At 43.2% G+C, this 22,621-nt stretch overlaps 1 protein-coding gene across 3 annotated transcripts in view; it reads right to left on the reverse strand.

The window, feature by feature from the left end:
* Positions 1-17,846: 17,846 nt before the first annotated feature.
* The window catches only part of KNG1 (kininogen 1), a 29,027-nt gene continuing 24,252 nt past the window's right edge, over positions 17,847-22,621 (reverse strand). The window contains exons 8-11 of one of the 3 annotated variants that reach the window (XM_003991814.5): positions 21,875-21,982; positions 21,671-21,757; positions 20,158-20,235; positions 17,847-18,077 (exon numbers count right to left, since the gene is read on the reverse strand). In XM_003991814.5, coding sequence (XP_003991863.1) covers positions 17,997-18,077; positions 20,158-20,235; positions 21,671-21,757; positions 21,875-21,982 — 354 coding nt within the window. In that variant the 3' untranslated portion in view covers positions 17,847-17,996. Of the gene's footprint in view, positions 18,078-18,156; positions 18,311-20,157; positions 20,236-21,670; positions 21,758-21,874; positions 21,983-22,621 lie in introns of those variants that run through there. The other 2 variants (XM_023260318.2, XM_019840006.3) reach the window with 2 other exon arrangements.

Here is a 22,621-nt window from a genome sequence, read left to right on the forward strand (position 1 = left end):
AGCTGTGGTTAAGTGCCGAAGGTGAGGAGGTTTGGAAACCAATGGAATCTTCCTTTTTTGGAACCTGCATCCGGATGTAAGTAACCAATTGGTCAGCTAGGGCTTGTGGCTATTTTGAGGCGGTCGCCTGATGGGCCTGTTTGTATTCAGCCCGGGGGTTGGGGGTCACTGTGCGTCCTTTGACCTTACTCAGGTTTCCATTTTTCAAGTTGGTGCCTACAAGCAGCCTCTACAGCAACCACACACCTTGGCAGACTGCGTGAACTGAATAACAGATGTGCTGTGTCGAACCATCAGCGGAGTCAACAGGAATCTATGAAATTGGCCACTAATCAGGATGGACGTCTGTTATTTCCCTGGTGTTTGCAGAACCATGAAATTTGTACTATGTAATTACTCACAGGTAATATACCGTGGTAACTGCAATTTGCACCGTATTGTTGAGGGACTGGTCTTAATTTAACTCAACTGCTGCTGCTGAAATTTGTGCCAAGCAATGATTGCCAGTACTCACTTCGTGTCCAGAATAGGGTCGAATCGGTTTCTGGCAGAAGAGGTTATCGATACGGAAGTTCTAAGTGAATTACTTCAGAATTAGTTCACTCAGGTCAAAAGGTGGCTAAGGTCAAAGCCTGGTGCCTGGGGAAGTGTGTCAGTACTTAAGAGAAACCAAGTACACGGACGCTTGGCTGGCTCAGTCCGTTAGAGCAATGGGACTCTTGATCTCAGGGTCATGAGTTTGAACCCCACACTGGGCATGGAGATGACTTAAAAAAAATTAAAATAAAATAAAATTTGACTTAAAAGAGAGAGAGAGAGAGTACATACAATCTCATTTCTTAGAAAAAAAGTTTGAACAAAGACCTTTCTATGAACGAACAGACAGGTTAAATGTCCCAGTGGGAATTTCTGTTTTAGTTTCTTCTTTCCCTCCCTCTTCTCCCTTTAGTCATCAAAACAATTCTGTTCATCAGAGTCTTTTAACGCTTGACCGTCAGAATCACTCAGGGCTTTCTAAAACACAGATTGCTGGAAATCGGCATTCCTAACAAGTTCCCAGGTGGTGCCGACCTTCTGGTCTCGGGACTACACTTCGAGAACCACTGCTTTTGATGGTAGACTGAGGAATGGAACTGAAATTTTTTCAATTAACTGGATAATTAACAGAATTGTTGACTAGTGAAATGTGATCAAGCAATGAAACAGAGAAGCAGCTCCCTCCAGCCATAATTTAAGCACTCCCTGAAGGCAAATCCACAATTCTGTAGCATCCTGCTTTTTCTCATTACAAACACAAATGTGCCTTCTAGTACATACATGTGAAAATTTAAACATCTTCAGGATACAGTCTAGCTATTTTGAACGTTTGCAAAAATATCTGTGACAAAAAGTTAAGACCTGAGGACAAAAAAAACCCAAAAACAAAACAAAAAAAAACCCAAAACAAAAACAGAATTTTTGCTGTGAACAGAAAGAAACAATATATTCATGCTCCTACTATTGGCTTGCTTTTTGAATCAAGTAGGTTTTGAAACATCATTTAAAAGCTCACAGGAGGAGGGGCTCCTGGGTGGCGCAGTCGGTTAAGCGTCGGACTTCAGCCAGGTCACGATCTCGCGGTCCGTGAGTTCGAGCCCCGCGTCGGGCTCTGGGCTGATGGCTCAGAGCCTGGAGCCTGTTTTCGATTCTGTGTCTCCCTCTCTCTCTGCCCCTCCCCCGTTCATGCTCTGTCTCTCTCTGTCCCAAAAATAAATAAATGTTGAAAAAAAAAAATAAAAATAAAAGCTCACGGGAAATCAGAATAAAGTTATAGTGTGGTCAGTAGTCTTATAACTATGTATTATATTGTGTTATAGTGTACGATGTCTACTATTTTATTATACTATACAGTGTTAATTTCCGAGGTTTGATAACTGCACTATGTAAGATGCTAACATTAGGGGAAACTGGGTGAAAGGTGGTATACGAGAGCTATCTTGTTATTTTTGCAACTCTTCTGTCAGTCTAAACTCATGTCACAATTTTAGAAGTTTGGAAAAGCTCATTGGAAGAAGAAGCACTCTGATAGGTGGATATTCACACATTTAAAGAAGTATGTATCTATAAAAAACCACCTGAGTTTCCTCATTTACTGCTACAGAATAGCTCAATTCTTTCTACTTGGCACAATCTCAGGATCCATTCTGAGACAGTGTAGATGGACTTTATTGGGACACCAAGTGAACTTTGGTGGAGTTGTAGAAATGCACACTGCTGAGCTTTTTTGAAATTGGTAACGGTTCACTATTATCTTCCTCTTCTAAACATTTTGATTTTTATTTTGTGAATAGGTAATAGATTTATGCGATTTACAGTTTATTTTTTATTATTTTTTTTAATCTTGATTCTCATGAGAGCGTGAGCAGGGGAGTGGCAGAGAGAGAAGTGGACGGAGGATCCGAAGCCGGCTCTGTGCTGACAGCACAGCAAGGCTGATGCGGGGCCCGAACTCAGGAACCGTGAGACCATGACCTGAGCCTCACGCTCAACCCGCTGAGCCACCCAGGTGCCCCAAGATTTACAGTGTCAAAGATATACAAGTATATACAGTGAAGAGTCACCCTCTCACTCTTGTCTGACTGCCACCTAATTATTCTCTTCAAATCCAACCAATTATATTAATTCCTTCTTTATCCTTTAGATATATTTGTTAACACCCACGCAAGGAAATGCATATCTATTTTACGGAAAATGAGAGATACTTTACTTTTTTGTATCTCTCTCTCTCTCTTTTATTACTTAATATATTTGGAGATACTATTTCCATATGAGTACACAATCTTGATCCTTCCTTCCGTCCGCATTCTACTGTATGGTCACACAGTTCATTTCACTGGTCCCCTTCCAGGGACACGTACACATTTCGCACCTGTTGCTGTTACACACAACGCTGCCCGAACAGCCCCGCACCATCATCATTTGCGCATGTGCAGATCTGTCCTTGAGAAGCCGGACTCAAGGGGCAGGTGTGTGAAATTGTCATTTAGAAGAGGGTTACTTTATTACATGCACTTCTGGATAAGTAATAATACACCTTGTACAAAATGTCCAAAGAAAGGGTGAGTGGTTACAAAGTAGTCTTTCTCATACTCCATTCCCTTCCAGCTGCCCTCCCCCCGAGGTAACCATTGCGACTTACCTCTTTGCTATGGGGCGGTATTTCTGGCCATTTTAATCCCCCCCCCCCTTTTTTTTTACAAGATCCTTGGCCAGTGGGACATCCTGTAAGTGCCCAGAGCTGCTGAGTTTGGGGTCAAATTGTAGAAATGGATGATATATGAAAAAATAGCCCTAAGGGGCTGCGCACTTGATTAAATACTAAAAAAGGTAACAAATTTTTGAATGGATATTTTATAACAGCCACTCGGAGGTTAATAGCAGACATATAATCCTTTTAGCACAAGGGACTTGTGCTGTTTTCACACTCGTGTGGTCATGAAGTACTGAAAAACATCGCAGGGATCAGGATAAATACTGGCACACTTGTGAGAAGTGAGAGTATACACCCAGAGGTGTGACAACTTTTGCTACCGTGTGGGAACACCGTTCAAAGAAGTTTTACCTGCTTCATGTTGACAGCAGATGACATACCCAGAGACCAATTTCTTTTTCCAAACTGGAAGTCCTCTCTCCTCTTTTGTAAATAATTTAAAAAAATTCATTAACCTTGATATAGCTCTGATATGTACACGTGCATACACTTAGATAGTCCTATCAATGTAAATGACAATACTTAAAGCTTTAAAACTCTAGGTTTTATTTTTTTTTTAACGTTTATTCATTTTTGAGACAGAGAGAGACAGAGCATGAATGGGGGAAGGTCAGAGAGAGAGGGAGACACAGAATCCGAAACAGGCTCCAGGATCTGAGTTGTCAACACAGAGCCCGATGCGGGGCTCGAACTCACGGACCGCGAGATCATGACCTGAGCCGAAGTTGGACGCCCAACCGACTGAGCCACCCAGGTGCCCCTAAAACTCTAGGTTTTAAAAAAACTTTATCAAATACATAATTTGATGTTTATTTTGTCTTAATTGGGGATTCAGAAGGAAAAAAGTATTTATGCATAAATAAGAATACATCTATAACAAACATGTTAGGTGTTATGTAGGAACTATACATTTTATATTTTATTTCTCTCTGTTCAGAGACAGGCCTCCCTGGGTTTCTCATAATTCTGTACATCTTAAGAGCGGAGGCAATGGCTAACTGAGGTCTGGAATATCTTTCAAGGATGTTTGTACAATGAACGGCCCTGGGAGTAGAGATTGTGTCTCCTTTCTGAGCAAAGGGCAATTTTATTTACTGGCCATTATAATAAAGATAATGTCTCCTTCCAGCACAAAGGTCAGGCGGGCTTACTGCTTATTATAAAATATTTGTCTTCTTAAAATTTGGGGGTCCTCTCCTGCAATGCAATCCACCGTGCGTGCAATGCGGCGATCAGCTGACCCCTTTTGTGTCACCCTGTGAACTGCAGGGGTGGCTTTGTGTAATATCGTCTCTGATCCAGGTGTCCTATACCTTCTGTCAGGATCATGGAACTATGGAGGCTAACGTGTTAGCTTGAAACTGGAGTGAAATGTTAGATTATTCAGTTCTTGGCCCTCTGAACTCTAACATTTTTTTAAAGTCTCCAGGTGAAATGTTGAGTATTAGCTAAGTATCTCAATAGTGTAGTAGTTCAAGGTTCTAAAGACAACTGTGGATTAGAAAAAAATACTAAGTTGGCAGGAAAGTTCGCTATAATACTGTTTTTACACTTTTATCACAGAGATGTCATATCTCCTAAGTTTACACATGAAGGGTAAATAGAGGAACTCTGCAGTTATAAATTGAAGTGTTGTCTGAGGTCTGTGAGACTGGTTTCTGATTATACCTGTTATTCAAATAAACACGGAGAAACCCAGTTGCGTGCCCATGTTTATCTTTATACACTTTAAAATATTAGTGTAAGCATTATTTTATAAGCTGAGTGTTTGGAATCTTGAAACCTGCATTTAATTTACCATTTTGTAAAATGCTAAACTTTTCGCATGAAATTATATGTTACGTTTTTTAATTTTTCTTTCTCAAATGGCAAAACCAGGAGAAAATATATAGCTATCACTCACATCCAGAATATATAAAAAGACAGGGGCACCTGGGTGGCTTAGTCAGTTAAGCATCTGACTCTCGGTTTCTGCTCAGGTCATGATTTTGCAGTTCGTGAGATCAAGCCCTGTGTCAGTCGCAGAGTCTGCTTGGGATCCTCCTTCTCGCTCTCTACCCCCCGCCCCTGCTCTCTCTCTCAAAATAAATGAATATTTTAAAACATGATTTATCCAAGTAGTTGAGTAGTATTACTTAAACTTGGCTTATATTTACTTCTAATTCTTATACTTCATTTATTTAAAAAAAATTTTTTAACATTTATTTTGAGAGACAGAGAGAGACAGATCATGAGCAGGGGAGGGGCAGAGAAAGGGAGACACAGAATCTGTGGCAGGCTCCAGGTTCTGAGCTGTCAGTACAGAGCCCAACGGGGGGCTCGAACCCACAAACCGTGAGATCATGACCTGAGCGGAAGTTGGACGCTTTACCGACTGAGCCACCCAGGCACCCCTATTCTTATATTTTAAAAGTAAAATGAAAACCCTATAAATCTTAGTCAAAAGGATTTCTTAGGGTCTTTGGAATTGGAAGCTGTGTCTATGATTAATATTTTACAAATGAAATGGGTCTCCTGAAAAGACACATGAATTTGTCTTTTTCATTCCGTTTTCATAACTACCAATTGTTGGCTCAATGTAAATTTGCCTATCTCTATTTTTTATTTTATAATTGAAAGGGACACCAGGTCATTCAATGAAAGCTAAGTTTTCCTTTTTCTCATCTAAAAATGTTTTTGATTTTCATATTAGAAAACACTTGATATACCGTTTAAACTTTTATTAATACTTCAGTTATCTTAATACCATAATTTATGTTTTTTACCTTTATTTTAATCAGATATAATATTAATTCTCATCTAAACCTAAACTTATCCACTTGGAAGTCACCTTCTCCCAGAAAAAAAAAAAAAATCCCTTTTAACTTGCTGTCTTCTGAAGACTAACTTTAACTTACTCAAGGCATTTCTACAAGCCACACAGTATAATTTTACTGCCGGGCACTGACAGAGTCACAGAAAAGCATTTATTTGCCTTCCCTCCCAGCCAGGAGAATTTTGTTCCTTCAGACTTAATGGGTCACTTTTCTTGAGAAACTTTAGGATCCTTTCTGCTAGATTCGTGTAAAGTCTTAGCGGTTTTTTGAGACCAATTGCAGGCACCCCGTTGAATAAGAGATATTTTACTGGAAATTGTTTTCTAATTTCCTCCATGGTTGAGTTATCCTAGATAATTCTAAGGCTTCTGCCAATGGAGCCTCTTGTTCTCTGGTGTTTGTGGCATATCCACACCAGCCCTCCAGGAATGGATACCTTTTCCTGCCACAGGCTTCAGAAGGGCCTTGATGGCTCCTTGGCGGCTCAGTCAGTTAAGCTTCCGACTTTGGCTCAGGGCATGATCTCCGAGTTGGTGGGTTCGAGCCCCATGTTGGGCGCTGTGCTGACAGCTCAGAGCTCAGAGCTTGGAGCCTGCTTCGGATTATGTGTGCGTGTCTCCCTCTGCCCCTCTCCCACTTGCGCTCTGTCTCTCTCAAAAATAAATAAACAAACAAACAAACAAAAAGGCTAGAGTCCCTTCCTGAGTCCCACATCCTCCTGGGTACATATGGACTTTCACATGGGGGAAGATCATAGCCAGACAACAAAAGGAATTAGTAAACTCTCAGGCAAGTGGAAATTGTACAGCAACTCGGTAAGAACAAGGAAAAAAGGGACAGAAATGTACTCACTGAGAAAGCCGCCTCCCAGCGGCCTGGGGTTTCCTAGAAGGACCTTCAGCCACGTGTTTGTCCTCTGGGGGGCAGCAGTTCCCTGTAAAGCAAGACACATAACCTTGGAAAAAAGAGCTTGGGCCGCAGCCCTTCTTCACTCCGCTTCTCAATTCACTAGTGAGGGAAAACCTGCTTCCTGCCGAGGTTGGAATCTCGCGAAGAATCCTCACTCACCAGAAAAAGCTGAATCACCTTTTAAGTGATCACCTTCTCAGCTGAATCGCCTCTCAAGGGTTCAAAAAGTGAAGACTGTTGGTTCTCCTTCTGAGTCAAGGGACTAACAGAAGGGGGTCTCCACCCATTTTACGGGTCCATCTTTTGTACTATTATCCCCTGGTCAGTATGGTCACAGCAACAACAAATACCATACTTACTGGATGTTCTAACCCACTGCAGGTTTGGGGCAGTGTATCGCCATTAAAAGGTATTTGTGTATTTGGGGTGCCTGGCTGGCTGGTGTGTATGGGGGGGAAAACATGTGACTCCTGATTTCTGGGTTGGGAGTTTGAGCCCCATGTGGGTGTAGAGATTGCTTAAAAATAAAAACATCTTTAAAAGATGCGGAGGTGGGGGGCGCCTGGGTGGCTCAGTCAGTTAAGTGTCTGACCTCCATTCAGGTCACGATCTCACAATTCATGAGTTCGAGCCCCATGTCAGGCTCTGTGCTGACAGCTCAGAGCCTGAAGCCTGATTCGGATTCTGTGTCTTCCTCTCTCTGTGCCCCTCCCCGACTCATACTCTTTCTCTTAAAAATAAACATTAAAAGGGGAGCCTGGGTGGCTCAGTTGTTTAAACGTCCGACTTCAGCTCAGGTCATGATCTCACCATCCGTGAGTTCAAGCCCCGCATCGGGCCCTGTGCTGACAGCTCGGAGCCTGGAGCCCGCTTCGGATTCTGTGTCTCCCTCTCTCTCTGACCCTCCCCTGTTCAAGCTCTGCCTCTCTCTGTCTCAAAAATAAGTAAACACTAAAAAACAATTAAAAAAATAAAATAAACATTAAAAAAATTTTTAAATAAAAAATAAAAATAAAAGATATTCATATCTTTAGTATAATTAGGAAAAAATTTATGGGAATCAAATCTAATGACATAAAGAATGGTCATGATATATGTTGAGTAAAAAATAGAGATTATATACTACATTTACAGCATGATTCTGTTTTTGGAATACCCACACCTACAGACATTTGGAGAAAACATTTCTAGAGAGTTATAACCGAAATTTCTACAGCAGTTTCATCTGGCTAGTGAGATTACAATAGTTTGTATTTTCTGCTTTACATTATTCTGTATTTTCTTTTTTCTTTTTTTTAAAGTTGATTTATTTTTGAGAGAGAGAGAGAGAAAGACAATCCCAAGCAGGCTCTGCACTGTTAATGCAGAGCCGGACACAAGGCTCAAATCCACCAACAGTGAGATTATCACCTGAGCTGAAATCAAGAGTCAGACGCTTAACCGACTGAGCCACCCAGGCGCCCCTTTCATTCTGTATTTTCTAAATTTCCTACATGAAACATTAAAGTACGATATACCACAAGATATATAAAAAGAAAGAACACACATACCTGAGAGAGACGTTAATCGGGGATTTCAACCTTTAAATGAATATTTAAATATGAATGGCCTCAACCTTAGTCCTACGTTTTTCTTTCATACGTCCTGGCTTTTACTTATTAATATTGATGTGGCACATATATGGAGCATCAAGGTGTTTGGGCGTGGATATGGTTTCAGAACTGAGCAGCAGTAGCCGTTCAAACTAGAGAGACTAAATACAAGACAGAGGCATCTGCTAAATATTCTTTTAGGGCAACTCTGAGCAAATTATCACCCATATCTTTCTCCTTCTCCTCTTGGTCCATCAGGTTCTAGATGGCTTCATCACATAACTCTATTTTTTAAAATATTTTTATCATTTTTGAGACAGAGAGAGACAGGGCATGAGCAGGGGAGGGGCAGAGAGAGAGGGGCACACAGAATCCGAAGCAGGCTCCAGGCTCGGCGCTGTCAGCACAGAGCCCGATGCGGGGCTCGAACTCACGAACCGTGAGATCATGACCTGAGCCGAAGTCAGATGCTCAACTGACTGAGCCACCCAGGCGCCCCATCACATAACTCTAGACCCTTAGGGAGAATGGGCCACAGCTGTCATCTTGTCCCACCCTCCTGCCCAGCTAGAAATGCTTCCGGATACCTCTGACTTCCGGCCTCTACTTCAGCACCTCCAAAGACGTGGAGCTCAGTGCTCCTGCCTAAAATGCCCTTCCCCCTTTGTCTGCCTCAGAACTTCTACTCATCATCCAATATTCAAACCAGGTGCACTGTTTCAGTGAGGCTCGTGTGGCACGGTCATTGGTGGTTACGAGCGTGGACTCCGGGGTCAGAGAAACCTGGGTTCCGTCCTGCCTCCCCTCCTGACACTTGATCTGTGACCTTGGCCAGCATCATCTCTTTGAGACTTGGTTTACTTACCTGCAAAATAGGATTCATTGATGTGATCCTGTGTATGCGATCTTCAGATGTTAGCCCGTAGCAGGCAGGTAATAAATGGTAACTACTCCCATGTGGCACATCAGTGGTTTCAACCCTGACCTACAGGTTAAAATCACCTGCAGAGCTCTTTTTCTTTAAAAATATTTATTTATTTTGAGAGAGAGAGCATGAATAGGGGAGAGGCAGAGAGAGAAAGGGAGAAAGAGGATCTCAAGCAGTCTCCATGCTCTCAGTGCAGAGCCCGATGCAGGGCTCGACCTCATGAGCCGTGAGATCATGACCTGAGCTGAAATCAAGAGTCAACCGACTGAGCCACCCAGGAGCCCCACCTGCAGAGCTCTTAAAACTTGACTTAACAGGTCTGAGAGGATGCTTATAGCGAGGTATTTTTAAGAGTTGTCCAAGTGGTTCTAATGTGTAGCCCTGGAGCCCTAGTGTGGTCCCTGGACTCTTCCGGAACCTGTTAGAAACTCGGCTCCAGGTCCCCGTCACAGACCTGTGGGGTGAGAAACTCTGAAAATGGGCCCTAGCGATCTGGGTTTTAACAAGCTTCCCAGGAGATTCAGTTGCATGCTTACATTTGTGAACCACGGCGTCAGACTGTGAGCTAAAGGCGTGAGCTGTGTTTGTCTTGTTCAGTGCCGTATTCCTGGGCTTAACGCTGCGCCGTATGCAAATTGAGTTCCGTGTCAAGTCAAATCAAGAGATGTTTCCTTTTTTTTTGAAATTTTTAAAAAAGTTTATTTATTTGTTTTGAAAGAGAGACAGCGTGAGCAAGGAGGTGCAGAGAGAGAGAGAGAGAGAGAGAGAGAGAGAGAGAATCCCAAGCAGGCTCCACACTGCCAGCACTCAAACCCATGAAACCATGAGATCATGACCTGAGCCAAAACCGAGAGTTGGATGCTTAACCGACTGAGCCACCCAGGCGCCCCAAGAAATGTTTCTGGGGCCCTAATTTTCTGTTAGGGCACGATGCCTTGATCCTGGGAATATGATGCTGTACAAGATGGGACCTTGCCCTACGGCTTGCTTACGGTCTGGACTTGACTCTTCCTTCTGGATCTCACTCTCCCGAAAACACACCTCTACCTACCATTGTAATTTTTATGCTGATTGATATATATTCCTATATGTCTGTGTCCCCCCCCCCCCCCACTAACCTGATCCCCTTAGGGCAGGAACAGCCTGTACTCATTGTCTTAGGACATGCTCAAAAGCATTCACATTGCTGGGCCTGGGTCTGCATTCGGAAGCAATGGAATGTGTTCCCCCAATGCACAATGATAGAAGATAAAAGGTGGGTTTGTCTGTCAAGGGTTGATCAGGGAAACAGAATCACCATGAGTATTTGGTACAAGGGTGTCATCTTAGGGATTAGACCTTACACCCTAGTGGCAGAGACTAGGGAAATGGGACCCAGGGAAAAGAAGCTGGAGGATGAGAGAAAAGTCACTGATCAGGCTTCCTCAGGCTCTGCGCTGTTGGACAAATCAGAGCTCTTCGGGAAAATCTGGACAAGCACCTCCAGCCACAGAGGGCCTGTGAAGGGGAGTCCGTGAAGAAATCTGGAGAAGGCCGTTGCTCTGCTGGCCTGATATGGCTGAAGGTCAACCTGGTCAGCCGTGGGAAGAGAGTTACAGGCAAAGCAGGGGGGGGGGCGGTGAGGAGGAGGATGGATGGACCTCACAGCGCCCCTGTGTCCTCACTCATGCATCTTGCCCCATGGCGTCAGACAGACAGCTGTGGTTCACTCCACCTTCATCACAGGCCCATTGCTCTTTTGAGCAATTCTAACCTAGAACCATATAAGGAAGGGGTTTCTCGGCAGCATAATTCCTGCGTAGCCGAGTTGACACGGTACTAAACCACCCAGCTCGTCAATAGTCCCTCCCTAAAAAGCTGGCACTTGCATTTTTCCCCAAGGGCTGCTATTTCATCCATCCCCCCCGCCCCCCCAAACATTCAACTTTACTAATAATATTGTTCACCTCCGTGTCCCCACTACCCTAGCTACCACATATCAGTTAATAGTTGTCGTCTGTTTAGAGTAATAACAATTTTTAAAAACTGTTCATGTAGGTGCCTTTCAGACGAAGGTGGCCCATGCTAAACGCCTGGCAAGTTCCTTAAGGAAAAACCATGTGATGGGCATAAAGCTGAACACAGTCCGAGGTTGAGGAGTCTTATAAATGTAAGAATGAAAGCAAGAAGGAATGACTCATTCTGAAAGGAGAGCAAAGCCATAAATACTAGAATAAAAATTCCTCGCTGTCTATGCTGGGAAGTTCTGCCAGTTAACTGTGTGCTTCCATTTAGTGAGAATCCTAAGTGTCAGAGACTTGAAGTCAAAACACAAAGGAAGTTACCGATTGATACTTTTTGTATGTCCACTTGGTCTGTAACATTTCTGCAACAAACAAAAACCCTCAGCTAGATCCCTCCCTGAACCCCCCCCCCCCACTAAAACATTATCTTGGGCAAGTTACACTCAGTTTCAGTGACCACACTGCTTCTACACTTGACTGCCACACCTTCTCCATATCTCCCATTAGGCATTACACGTATGCCCAGCTACTTACTAACAGTTCCGCCTGGTGTTTATAGGCATATCAAAGATATAGGACCCAAGCCCTTAATCTACGGCATGGCTGCTTTTCCTTCAGGGCTTCCAAACGTTTCCTTTGTGTCATTCAAGTCTACGCTTAAGTATCTTTTCTTTAGAAACCCCCATCCTACTCACCCAGTCGAACCTTCTCCCAACTGTACGTTCTCTAACTCTGCTACATTTCCCTTATTTGCCATCTCTCCTGCTAGAAAGTAAGGCTCATGAGGACATGCACTGCTATTGTTCTAGGACCTAGAGCAAAGCAACATAGCAGGCATTTGACATTTTTGAACAATAAAATCAATCAATCAATCATACACTAACAAATAGTTATTTGAAATAAAGACACAAAATCTTAACAGGTAGTCCCAGATGCTCTGAAGGGAAAAATAGTGGGGGGTGTTGTGTTTAAAGACAAAATGAGTGTGGGGCTGGTGAATAGGACTGTCAGAGAAAAGTCTCTCTGAAATTATAACTAAGACTTAAAGCATGGGAAGGCAGCTGCCTTGCTTAGAGCGGGGGAAACTCATGAAGTCAAAAGGGACTAGGAAGTATAAAGGATCTAATGTGTGAAAGTGTGTTCAATTCTGAGAATTGTTGGAAGACCTTTGTCACTAGAGCACTGTGAATGAAGAAGGGAGTGGCTTGAGATATGAGAGGTGGTTACAGGGGTTCTTGGAGACAACGATATGGGGTTTTAGTATTATTTTTCGTAAACTGAAACCAGCGTAAAGTTTTAAGTGTGGGAGCGGCAGGATCTTGTTTTTTTTTTTTTTAATTTAGTTTTATTTTTTTATTAAGTTTTTATTTCTTTAATATTTTACTTTTTAAAAATTTTTTTTAGCTTTTTAAAAAATTATTTATTTTTGAGACAGAGAGAGACAGAGCAGGAGCAGGGGAGGGACAGAGAGAGAGGGAGACACAGAATCGGAAGCAGGCTCCAGGTTCTGAGCTGTCAGCACAGAGCCTGACGCAGGGCTCGAACTCACGAAACCATGAGATCATGACCTGAGCCGAAGTCGGACGCTTAACCGACTGAGCCACCCAGGAACCCCTATTTTTTTTTTTATTAAATTTTAATTCCAGGATAGTTAGCATACAGTGTTATATTAGTTTCAGGTATACAATCTGGTGATTCAACAATTCTACACCTTAGTGTTCATCATAAGTGTACCTATTTCATCGATTTTTTTGAAGTTTATTTATTTATCTTGAAAGAGAGAGAGAGTGCACACGCTTGAGCGGGGGGCGGGGGGGGGGTGCAGAGAGGGAGACAGAATCCCAAGCAGGCTCCACACGGTCAGCGCTGAGCCCGACGCAGGGCTTGCTCCTACAAACCATGAAATCATGACCTGAGCCGAAATCAAGAGTCAGACGCTCAACCGACTGAGCCACCCAGGCGTCCCTTATCTATATTTTAATAGCCATGATAAAATAGTGTGATTTCCACACACTCAATATGATACCATCCGCACATGCCAGATAAAAGACAGGAAAGCTGTTGTATCAAAGGGTGTTTGCTAGATTTGGGCTTCCGGTTCACTAGTAGAAATAGAAGCTGAGATTGCTTTCAGAGAATAATTTCTTTCTTTTATTTCTTTTTGCTAGAAGGAGTCCTGTGATTACAGTCTCCACAAGCTTTGTCCAGGAGTAGCTAATGATACTCCCCTGTGTATATGGCAGGGGCCACAGATATCAGAGTAAATGAGGTAATCTGAGGTGGGACTTAGAAGTGCTCTACACTCCACTTGTGTATTGATTTCATATCCTTTTTATTTTTTTATTAAAAAAATTTTTTTTAACATTTACTCATCTTTGAGAGACAGATAGAGACAGAGCATGAGTGGGGAAGGGGCAGAGAAAGGGAGACACAGAATCCGAAGCAGGCTCCAGGCTCCGAGCTGTCAGCACAGAGCCCGACGCGGGGCTTGAACTCACGAACGGTGCGATCATGACCTGAGCGGAAGTCAGACGCTCGACTGACTGAGCCACCCAGGCACCCCTTGACTTCATATCTTTATTCAGTGATTAAAATATCTTAAATTATGTGCCTTTTGGGCCAGTCCATTTCTTTGTGAGTTACTGGAAACCACAGACCAGTTCCCCATTTCCTTACTTCTCTCAGTGACATTACCATCCCCTTAGGCATGCTAGACTGGAAAACTTTTTGTCATTTTTAGTTATTCTTGTCCTTCATTCTTCATACTTAGTAAGTAATTTGTTTGTCAGTTTTTGAAATGCCACTTATACCCATCTTGAACTGTCTGTTCTTATTGTGACAATCTTAGTGTATATAATACTTACAGTCATCTATCAGTCCGTCCATCCATCCATCCATCCATCCCTTGTAGGTTTCATAACCCTGCTGTTTTCAAAAAGATTTAAAAGACTTAATAAAGCAGACCAATGTAAAACTGGATAATTAAGATTCAAAAGAGAACAGAGAGGGCCTGAACCAATTGTCCTTACCGTTGGATGCATTATAATGAATGGAAAACTTACGAAAAATGGTGATACTCAGGAGATTGGGGCTTATATTGTCTAGAGCTCCCCAGGTGACTCTAACATGAGCCGAGGTTCAGAACTTGGAGAATCTGACATGAAAGACTAGATATTACCAGCCACCTGATACGAGTCGATTACAACTTTGGCATCCTGGCTATGGCTGCAAAAGTAGAAAGGGATGTATGCTGTGTTCAACACCCCTCATTGTCTGACAAAACATTTTCCCCCATAGGGAAGCTCTAAAAATAATATATTGTGTATGCCCTAGTAATGCAATAATAGTTACCCTTTATTTTTTATTTTTTTATTTAAAAAAATTTTTTTTAATGTTTATTTATTTTTGAGACAGAGAGAGACAGAGCATGAACGGGGGAGGGTCAGAGAGAGAGGGAGACACAGAATCTGAAACAGGCTCCAGGCTCTGAGCTGTCAGCACAGAGCGCGACGCGGGGCTCGAACTCACCGACCGCGAGATCATGACCTGAGCCGCAGTCGGACGCTTAACCGACTGAGCCACCCAGGAGCCCCAGTTACCCTTTATTTTTATAGTAATCTCTGTACCCAACGTGGGTTTCGAACTCACAACCCTGAGATCAAGAGCAGCAGGCTCTGCCGACTGAGCCAGCCAGGTGCCCCCGAGAGCTGCCCATTATTGAGTGCTTGCCAAGTGCTGAGCATTCTGCCAATTAAAGGAATGAGCTGCTTTAAGTCTCACCACACATCTATGATGTGAGGGTATTATTAACATCATATTTCAGATAAGGAAACTGGGGTCTTGAGAAATTGAATACATTGCAGCTTTTGGACTTAGGCCGTCTAACTGCGTGACTCTGATTCTTTTTTTTTTTTTAATTTTTTTTTCAACGTTTATTTATTTTTGGGACAGAGAGAGACAGAGCATGAACGGGGGAGGGGCAGAGAGAGAGGGAGACACAGAATCGGAAACAGGCTCCAGGCTCTGAGCCATCAGCCCAGAGCCCGACGCGGGGCTCGAACTCATGGACCGCGAGATCGTGACCTGGCTGAAGTCGGACGCTTAACCGACTGCACCACCCAGGCGCCCCGTGACTCTGATTCTTAACCACTTTGCATACTGCCTCCCATGTGAATACGCTGGGCAATCCCTCCAGTTAAAGTTTTGCAAAAGACACAATGGTGCTCAAATGGAGATTCTTGGAAAATGAAGGCTGAAGGAAAATAACTAACAGAAGGTGTTGACATACTATTTTGCTTTTGGAGGGACTTACTCCAGAGAAAGACACCGGGACTTTTCAAAGGGTGGGTTGGTATCATGTCTACTGGATCCTCTCACGTTTCCTTGCAGGGGCCTTGGGGAGGTCTGGCCATCCCCACGAGGCGAGGGCACAGAGCAGCAGCACAGGGGCTGGAGCATGTGTGCAGGACATCCCGGGATGAGACCAGCCAGCCTTAAGTCTTTTGGAACGAGGCTGAGAAGCAGGAAATGGACGATGGGGTAAAAAGCCAACAAGGGCATCCTGCCTGAGCTGCTAGGCCTAGACAACGTGCAGAAGGCAGACTGGGCGAGAGGAAGTTCCCACGCCAAAGAGTATGTGGTTCCAGAGCCGAAGTCAAAAACGTGGGTGTGCCTTTGGCTCAGGAGTGGGAGGAAGGCGCAGAAATTTCAAAAAGCGTAAAAGGTCGGTGCTGGGTCACAGGAGACTCATGAATATTTTATCTTTAAAAATGTCCAAAGTGGACCTACTTGATGTTGCTGAGTAAAGTGAGAACTGTAGGCGTTACGTGGCAGCCCCGAGTGGTCATTCTTGCATTACAGCATGGCGGACTAGAGATGGCTGGGGGACTGCCTTGAGTCCAGTTGGTCTCGCTCTGATCTGTGCACGCCAGAATCTTCCGAATAATGGGTCTTAAACACTCTTCGGCCCATCTCAGCTCAAGAGATGTAAAAGGCACTCCATGGCTGACCTCGCTGAAACTCCCACCCGGGCTTCATTTTCTCTGTCCACGTTGGCCTCTCCACCTCCGCATGGCTTCCTATCACATTAGTCAGGCTCCTGCCTTGCTCCCCAAGTAATCATGGCTTGGATTAAATGTCTGTTCTATGTGCGCTAGTCTTGACTGCCCAATGTGATTGTACGCTCTCTGAGGGAAAGGATTTGTCTTTTAAAACTTCTCTTCTTGGGACCTCATGCTAAACATGTGGAAAACGGCCAAGGCCGGCCGCCTGACTCCAAACAGCACCTGCCACGGTGAAGTAGTTAAAAAGGGGCTTGGAATTGAGATAATGATCATCCTGGAATCGGAAGTTATCTTCGTGTGGTTTTTTATAATGACAATGTTGATAATAAGGCCTCCTGATAACATGGTGTAGCACAGTCCAAAAGCTCCGAGTTTGAATGCCAGTTCCGTCACATATTGACTGTGTGACCCTGGGCAGGGCACTGAGAGCTACAGTTTCCTCCTTGTGAAAGAAAGGCGATCACGGGGACCTCAGAGTGGTCATGAGGATTAAGTCACACACCAAAAGGAAATGGTCTAGCACAGTAAATGGCTATAACAGGCATTCGATCCATTCAGTACAGAAAATTTAAAATCTCTATTGCTTTTTAAAAAGATGTTTGTTTATTTTGAGAGAGAGAGAGAGCATGCGCACATGAGTGGGGGAGGGGCAGGAAAGGGAGGGGAGAGAGAGGGAATCCCAAGCAGGCTCCTCAACGTCAGTACAGAGCCCGATGCAGGGCTCGATCCCACAAACCATGAGATCGTGACCCGAGCCAAAATCAAGAGTCGGACGCGTAACCGACTGAGCCACCCAGGTGCCCCTTTATCACTTTTTATTCTACTGGCTTCCTATTTTCTCCTTTCCTCAGACCAAAATGATAATTTTACCTTTCTTCAAAAGGTGTTTGAAATGAGGTATTTTCTGATAAGAAGTTGGTAGCATATTAACAAAAGATTTTTCTTTCTTTTTTGATTAATTATCTGGATCATAAAAACCAATAATCAAATGAAATTACCTTTAGGTTTAGGCTGGGAATCAGGAGGAGGAGGAAGGGGAGGCTGAGAGAGAGTCCTCAGATTGCTGGTAGAAACCTGACCCGCTAACCCTGTATTGAGCACCCATCAGGAGGTCTTGGTTAGCAAAGCCTCACTTAAAGGATTCCTGCCCCGGTTAGCAAGGACGCTCTAGATAGATAGAGTTGGGCTATGAGTTTCCATGGCAGAGCCGTAGCACTGGCTCTCCCACCCACTGGGCTTTGCTGAGGATGGTGTGGCCAAAAGAAGACCACCAGGAACAAGAGCATCAAGACTGAACTTTATTTCACCCAGCAACAGAACAGTAAAATGGCATTCTTCTCTGTAAATTGCATCCCATCTTCTTGTCCTTCCACGCAGGGCTGGTGATAGGGGTTGCTGGGGCTACTGGGCCAGGCGTGAAGGTTCTGCCCACTGGTCAAGAGACCTCACTCCCAGCTGCTGGCTCGGCCCCTGCCTCCCGAGGTCGGCCCATGTACTCGCAGGGCCTTAGATGCCTCTGTAAGTATAGTAAAACTCTGTTAATCTGCTATCATTCGGTAAAAGAAAGGTGAAGCCACCAGTTGACAAGACGAGACTTTTTCCTGACATCATCGGTTCTTTATTTAAAAGTACAGATGATATTTGAAATGAAATAAAAACTCGGAGGTTCAAATGCATCCAATGAATCGAAGTAGCAGGGACACATTCATCCACAGTAAGCGCCGCCGTTTAAACCCCTATCTTGTCTCCCTAGGCAAAAGCATAGCAAGGCTTAGAAAATAAATGCCTCCTCGTGGTATAAGGCACTTGGAGACAATCACATTGATCATACTGTTCTCCTTTGCAAAAATCAGTACCTTCAATGTCACAGCAAAAAGATGATATGATCATAAAGGGAGGCCAGAGAGGAATTGCCTCATAAAATTTCTGAATGAAATTTGCATCACACCTTATGATATTCCCTTGTCAATGATTAAAAAAAGGTTTTCCTTGGCAAGCCTGCCTCTATATTACTTCTTCTGCTTTCCATCCTTATCATTAAACTCAGAGCTGCTAAAAACTAAGGATTACTCGATGTGGTCTGGACAACAAATAAACAGGCAGAAAACTCCTATTTGAAAGCCTTGTTGCAAAGGCTCCTTAATGACTAAACGGAGATTATGGACTTACAGGAAACACTGTCACCCCGAAAGAGAATTATCAGGACAGCTTTTTCATGTGGGAGTAATGTAACTAGCCCTTTTGGAAACAGAAAGTCAGTTCATCTACTTCCGCCCTATCCTCTCTTTGGCCACGCTGGCTTTCTTTCTTGTTGTCCCTCTTTATAACCTCTGGAGGTTTTATTATTTTTATTTTTTTCCCATTAAGAAATTCAGCATTCAGTCTCTTGACTTCCCTTATTTGCACTTGTGCTCAGGGATCAGATGCCACACTTTATTCAGAATGTCACGAATCTTTGTATGAAAATCGATGGCATGCATTTTAAGGTACACATTCGTCATCAGAAAAGCAAATTGCCACAGGCCATAAGGCACATCAGTTTGTCCATTTTCTGTGCTAGTTAAGGAAACTTCTGAGGAAGTCCCAGAGAGAATTTAGGATTCTGCACACAGTGTTATGTCATCCAGAGATTGACGGTGTCCCCACTGGGAGTCTCACCCCTTCTTTCTAGGCTGTTCTGAAGCTTCATGGCTCTCAGTGCATTGTATCAGGATAGTTAGACAGTGGGGGGAAGGAATGCTGACATGCTAAAGAAAGACTCATGGCTGCATAAATTAATACAAAGCATCAGAGAGATCAAAATCATGAAATTCTTTGATTTCCACAGTTGGATTCATTCCATTAACTGGCTTCCAGGGGCGTCCGGGACATTTGGGGGAGGTTTTTTCTGGAAAGTCAGGTATCAGGTTAAATGAAAGGCTATTTTTTTCTATCTGGATGTCAGGGATCCAATCATCATCACTCTCTGTGGGAGTTGGTGGTGTGTTAGACATCACAGCTGCAATGAGATCTGAGTCCTGAAAGTCAGGCAAGGTAACTGCTATACCTGGCTGGGCTAGGGGAGGGAGGGGTGTTGGCCCTTCTGTCTTCTCTTGTGTCTGTGCAGAAGAGGTAGTACTATCTTCAGAAGAACTTGCCAAATGCTCTATTCTCCAACCATTGTCCTTTTCATTGTCTTTTCTTTTATTTTTATATTTTCCATGGCCATGACCATGCTCATGGGTATGTCCATGGGCTAGGCCACGTCCCCTTTGATGTCCATGGCCAAGGCCATGTCTCCCTTGGTGTTCAAGATCATAGTCAAGTTCCTGTTGATGTCCATGACCAAGGCCATGTTGCTGTTGATGTCCATGGCCAAAGCCATGTTGCTTTTGATGTCCATGGGCAAAGCCATGTTGTTTTTGATGTCCATGGCCAAGGCCACGTCCCCTATTGTGCCTATGGCCTTGGTCATGCTCATGTTTATGGCCATGGCCAAAGCCATGTTTTATTTGCTTTCCATGACCCCAGCCATGCCCACGAGTGGGTCCTTGTTCTTTTCCTGAATCCTGCTCTTCATCTTGTACAGATGCCATGGAAGTGTGGGGTGGACTTACAGTTGTTCCTTCTTTTGTTTTCTCCACTTGTACTGATCGGAAAGGTGAAAAACCTGGAGGCCTTTTCATCAATGTGGTCTAAACAGGAAATATTAAGATGAATGCATTACTGCGAAAACCATACTATCAATGAAGACAGAAGGGACTGAATCTTGGCAATGCTATCTTGGTTTACAATGGGGCAAGTCTACCAGACTTTAAACACTATATTAATATTGAAAAGAGGTTGAAATGAATATTTTTTCCTCTTTTGATTGATCTTATAATTTGTGGGTATTGTTCTTAATAATCTAAGCTGGAGAGTTTTTTCTTCATCTGGAAAAGTTGGGTGGTTGAACTATATGATCTCTAGCGTACCTTCTAAGTCTATGATTATATAAGCCACAACACATTATTTATTCATCAATACTGTTTCTTTCAGCACAATTACTATCTTTATCCTAAAAGGTCCTGTGTGGGCTTTTATGAGCTGAATATCTAGGGAGTGTATATCCACAATTCCTTTGTTGGACTGAAACACATTAGGACATGTTCACAAGCTTGAAATGCAGTCTTTGTATAATGTTTGTGTTAGGCTATATACGTACATACACATGGCAAAAACCTAAGTCAGAAAAAAAGTGAGAAGAGGCCGAATGCATTGAAGATACGGACTTGTGGGTTATTTCTACCTACAATTTCACTACCTGTGAGAATGTGATGGTTGGAGGCAACGTCTGGCGGTGCAAAGAGCATGGTTTTGGGCGTCACACCCGTCAGACCCTACTAGTTATCAGCGTGACAGTGAATAGGGTGGGTTCTTATTTGATCTAGATTTGAATCTAAGCATCGCTGGCTTCACTTCTCCCATCTGTAAATAGGATGATAATAGCACTTGCCTCATAGAGGTGTCAGGAGGAAAATATGTGTGAAGCTCTCACTACAGAGCCTGGGACAGAGATGCACTTGATACTGTTATTATTCACCCTAGGACCTCAGCATCTTTGTAATATTTAGTATCATAACCTTGACATGGGGAAAGTCTCACTTACCTCCCAGGGATCTTCTACAAATTAAAAAAACGATGCAAACCAGTGCTTCCCAAACTTGAACATGGGTATGAATCCTATAGCGATCACGTTAAATGCAGATTTTGAGTCAGTAGATGTGGAGTGGGGCTGAGATCTGCATTTCTCCAGAGCTCCTTGGACATTAGCAGTGGGCCCTGGAGAGCTGTGCCTCGTCTCTGGCACGCCTCGAAGGTACACAGCTTGCATCAACTCTCCCAGCAGGGTGTGCACTTTGCCAAGAGAGTACGCACTGACAATGGGATGCTGACAATGCATGACAAGTAGTTAAGGGGGCTGCTGCTCTAATTTCTAGCCATAAAGAGATCAGCACAGAAATGTGAGAGTTCTCCCCATTTTGAGAAGATAGTCTCCCAATTCACTTAAATAATGGTTTATTTCCAACCCCCAAATAGGACTTCAGAATGAGCAACATTGACCCAAGCTGACTGTAATGAGAATCATACCTCTCCCCGTGATTGACAGTGGACAGTAGGGTAAATTTTCTTCTCCCAAGGTATCACATAAACTTCAGCTTTACAGTCTAGAATTTTCTATCCATGAAAACAGAAGTCAAAAGAGAGAACAGTGTTGTTCATGAGATGCTTAAACAAGTATAACACATCAAAAAGGTTTCCAAGGAACAAGTATACAGTTGTGTTACTACTCACTCCAAATTTATTGGTATTGCAACTTTCTGTCAACTCTTCATTACTTTCCTTGGAGCACGTGGTTTCCTTGGCTGTGAACTCAATAGAAAATTTCTTTCCAGCCACCACCTGGAAGATTAGCACAAAGGAGGAGCCTGATTAATATTGTATAATAAATCATATGTTTTTACCCTAAGGACTTTTAGGGAAGAATATTGCCATTTGAATTATATACTGACCAAATGAGAGTTGCACAGAAAAGTACAAATGTTTGACAACAAAACTTTCAATCTGTATGCATGTGAAAAATATTTGGCTAATGGCTAGTCTCATTTCCTTTTCTAACTGGGGGGTGGAAGCAAACTGTAATTTCTATTTTTATATTTTTCTGAGCTTTATTGTTCAACCGCTGCAAAATTCATGAATGACTCAAGGGTGCAAGTTGTAATGGAATCTAAGAAAAGTAGGAAGAAAAACTTAAACATTTTCTTTGAAAATACTGAGAAATACTGAGTTAGTACCACCATAGAAATTATGGAATTAGAAAAATTATTTGCATTTTTGAGCTTCCTTCTCTTCCTTTTTGATATTAAGAATTTGGGGTTTTGTTTGTTTATTTATTTATGTTGAGAGACAGGCAGTGAGAGGGAGAGAGAGAGACTCCCAAGCAGGCTCCATGCTGTCAGTGTTGAGCGCAATGCAGGGCTTGAACCCACGAACCATGAGATCATGACCTGACCCAAAACCAAGAGACAGATGTTCAACCGC

Source organism: Felis catus, chromosome C2 (assembly GCF_018350175.1).
Source record: "Felis catus isolate Fca126 chromosome C2, F.catus_Fca126_mat1.0, whole genome shotgun sequence".
Taxonomy (NCBI): domain Eukaryota; kingdom Metazoa; phylum Chordata; class Mammalia; order Carnivora; family Felidae; genus Felis; species Felis catus.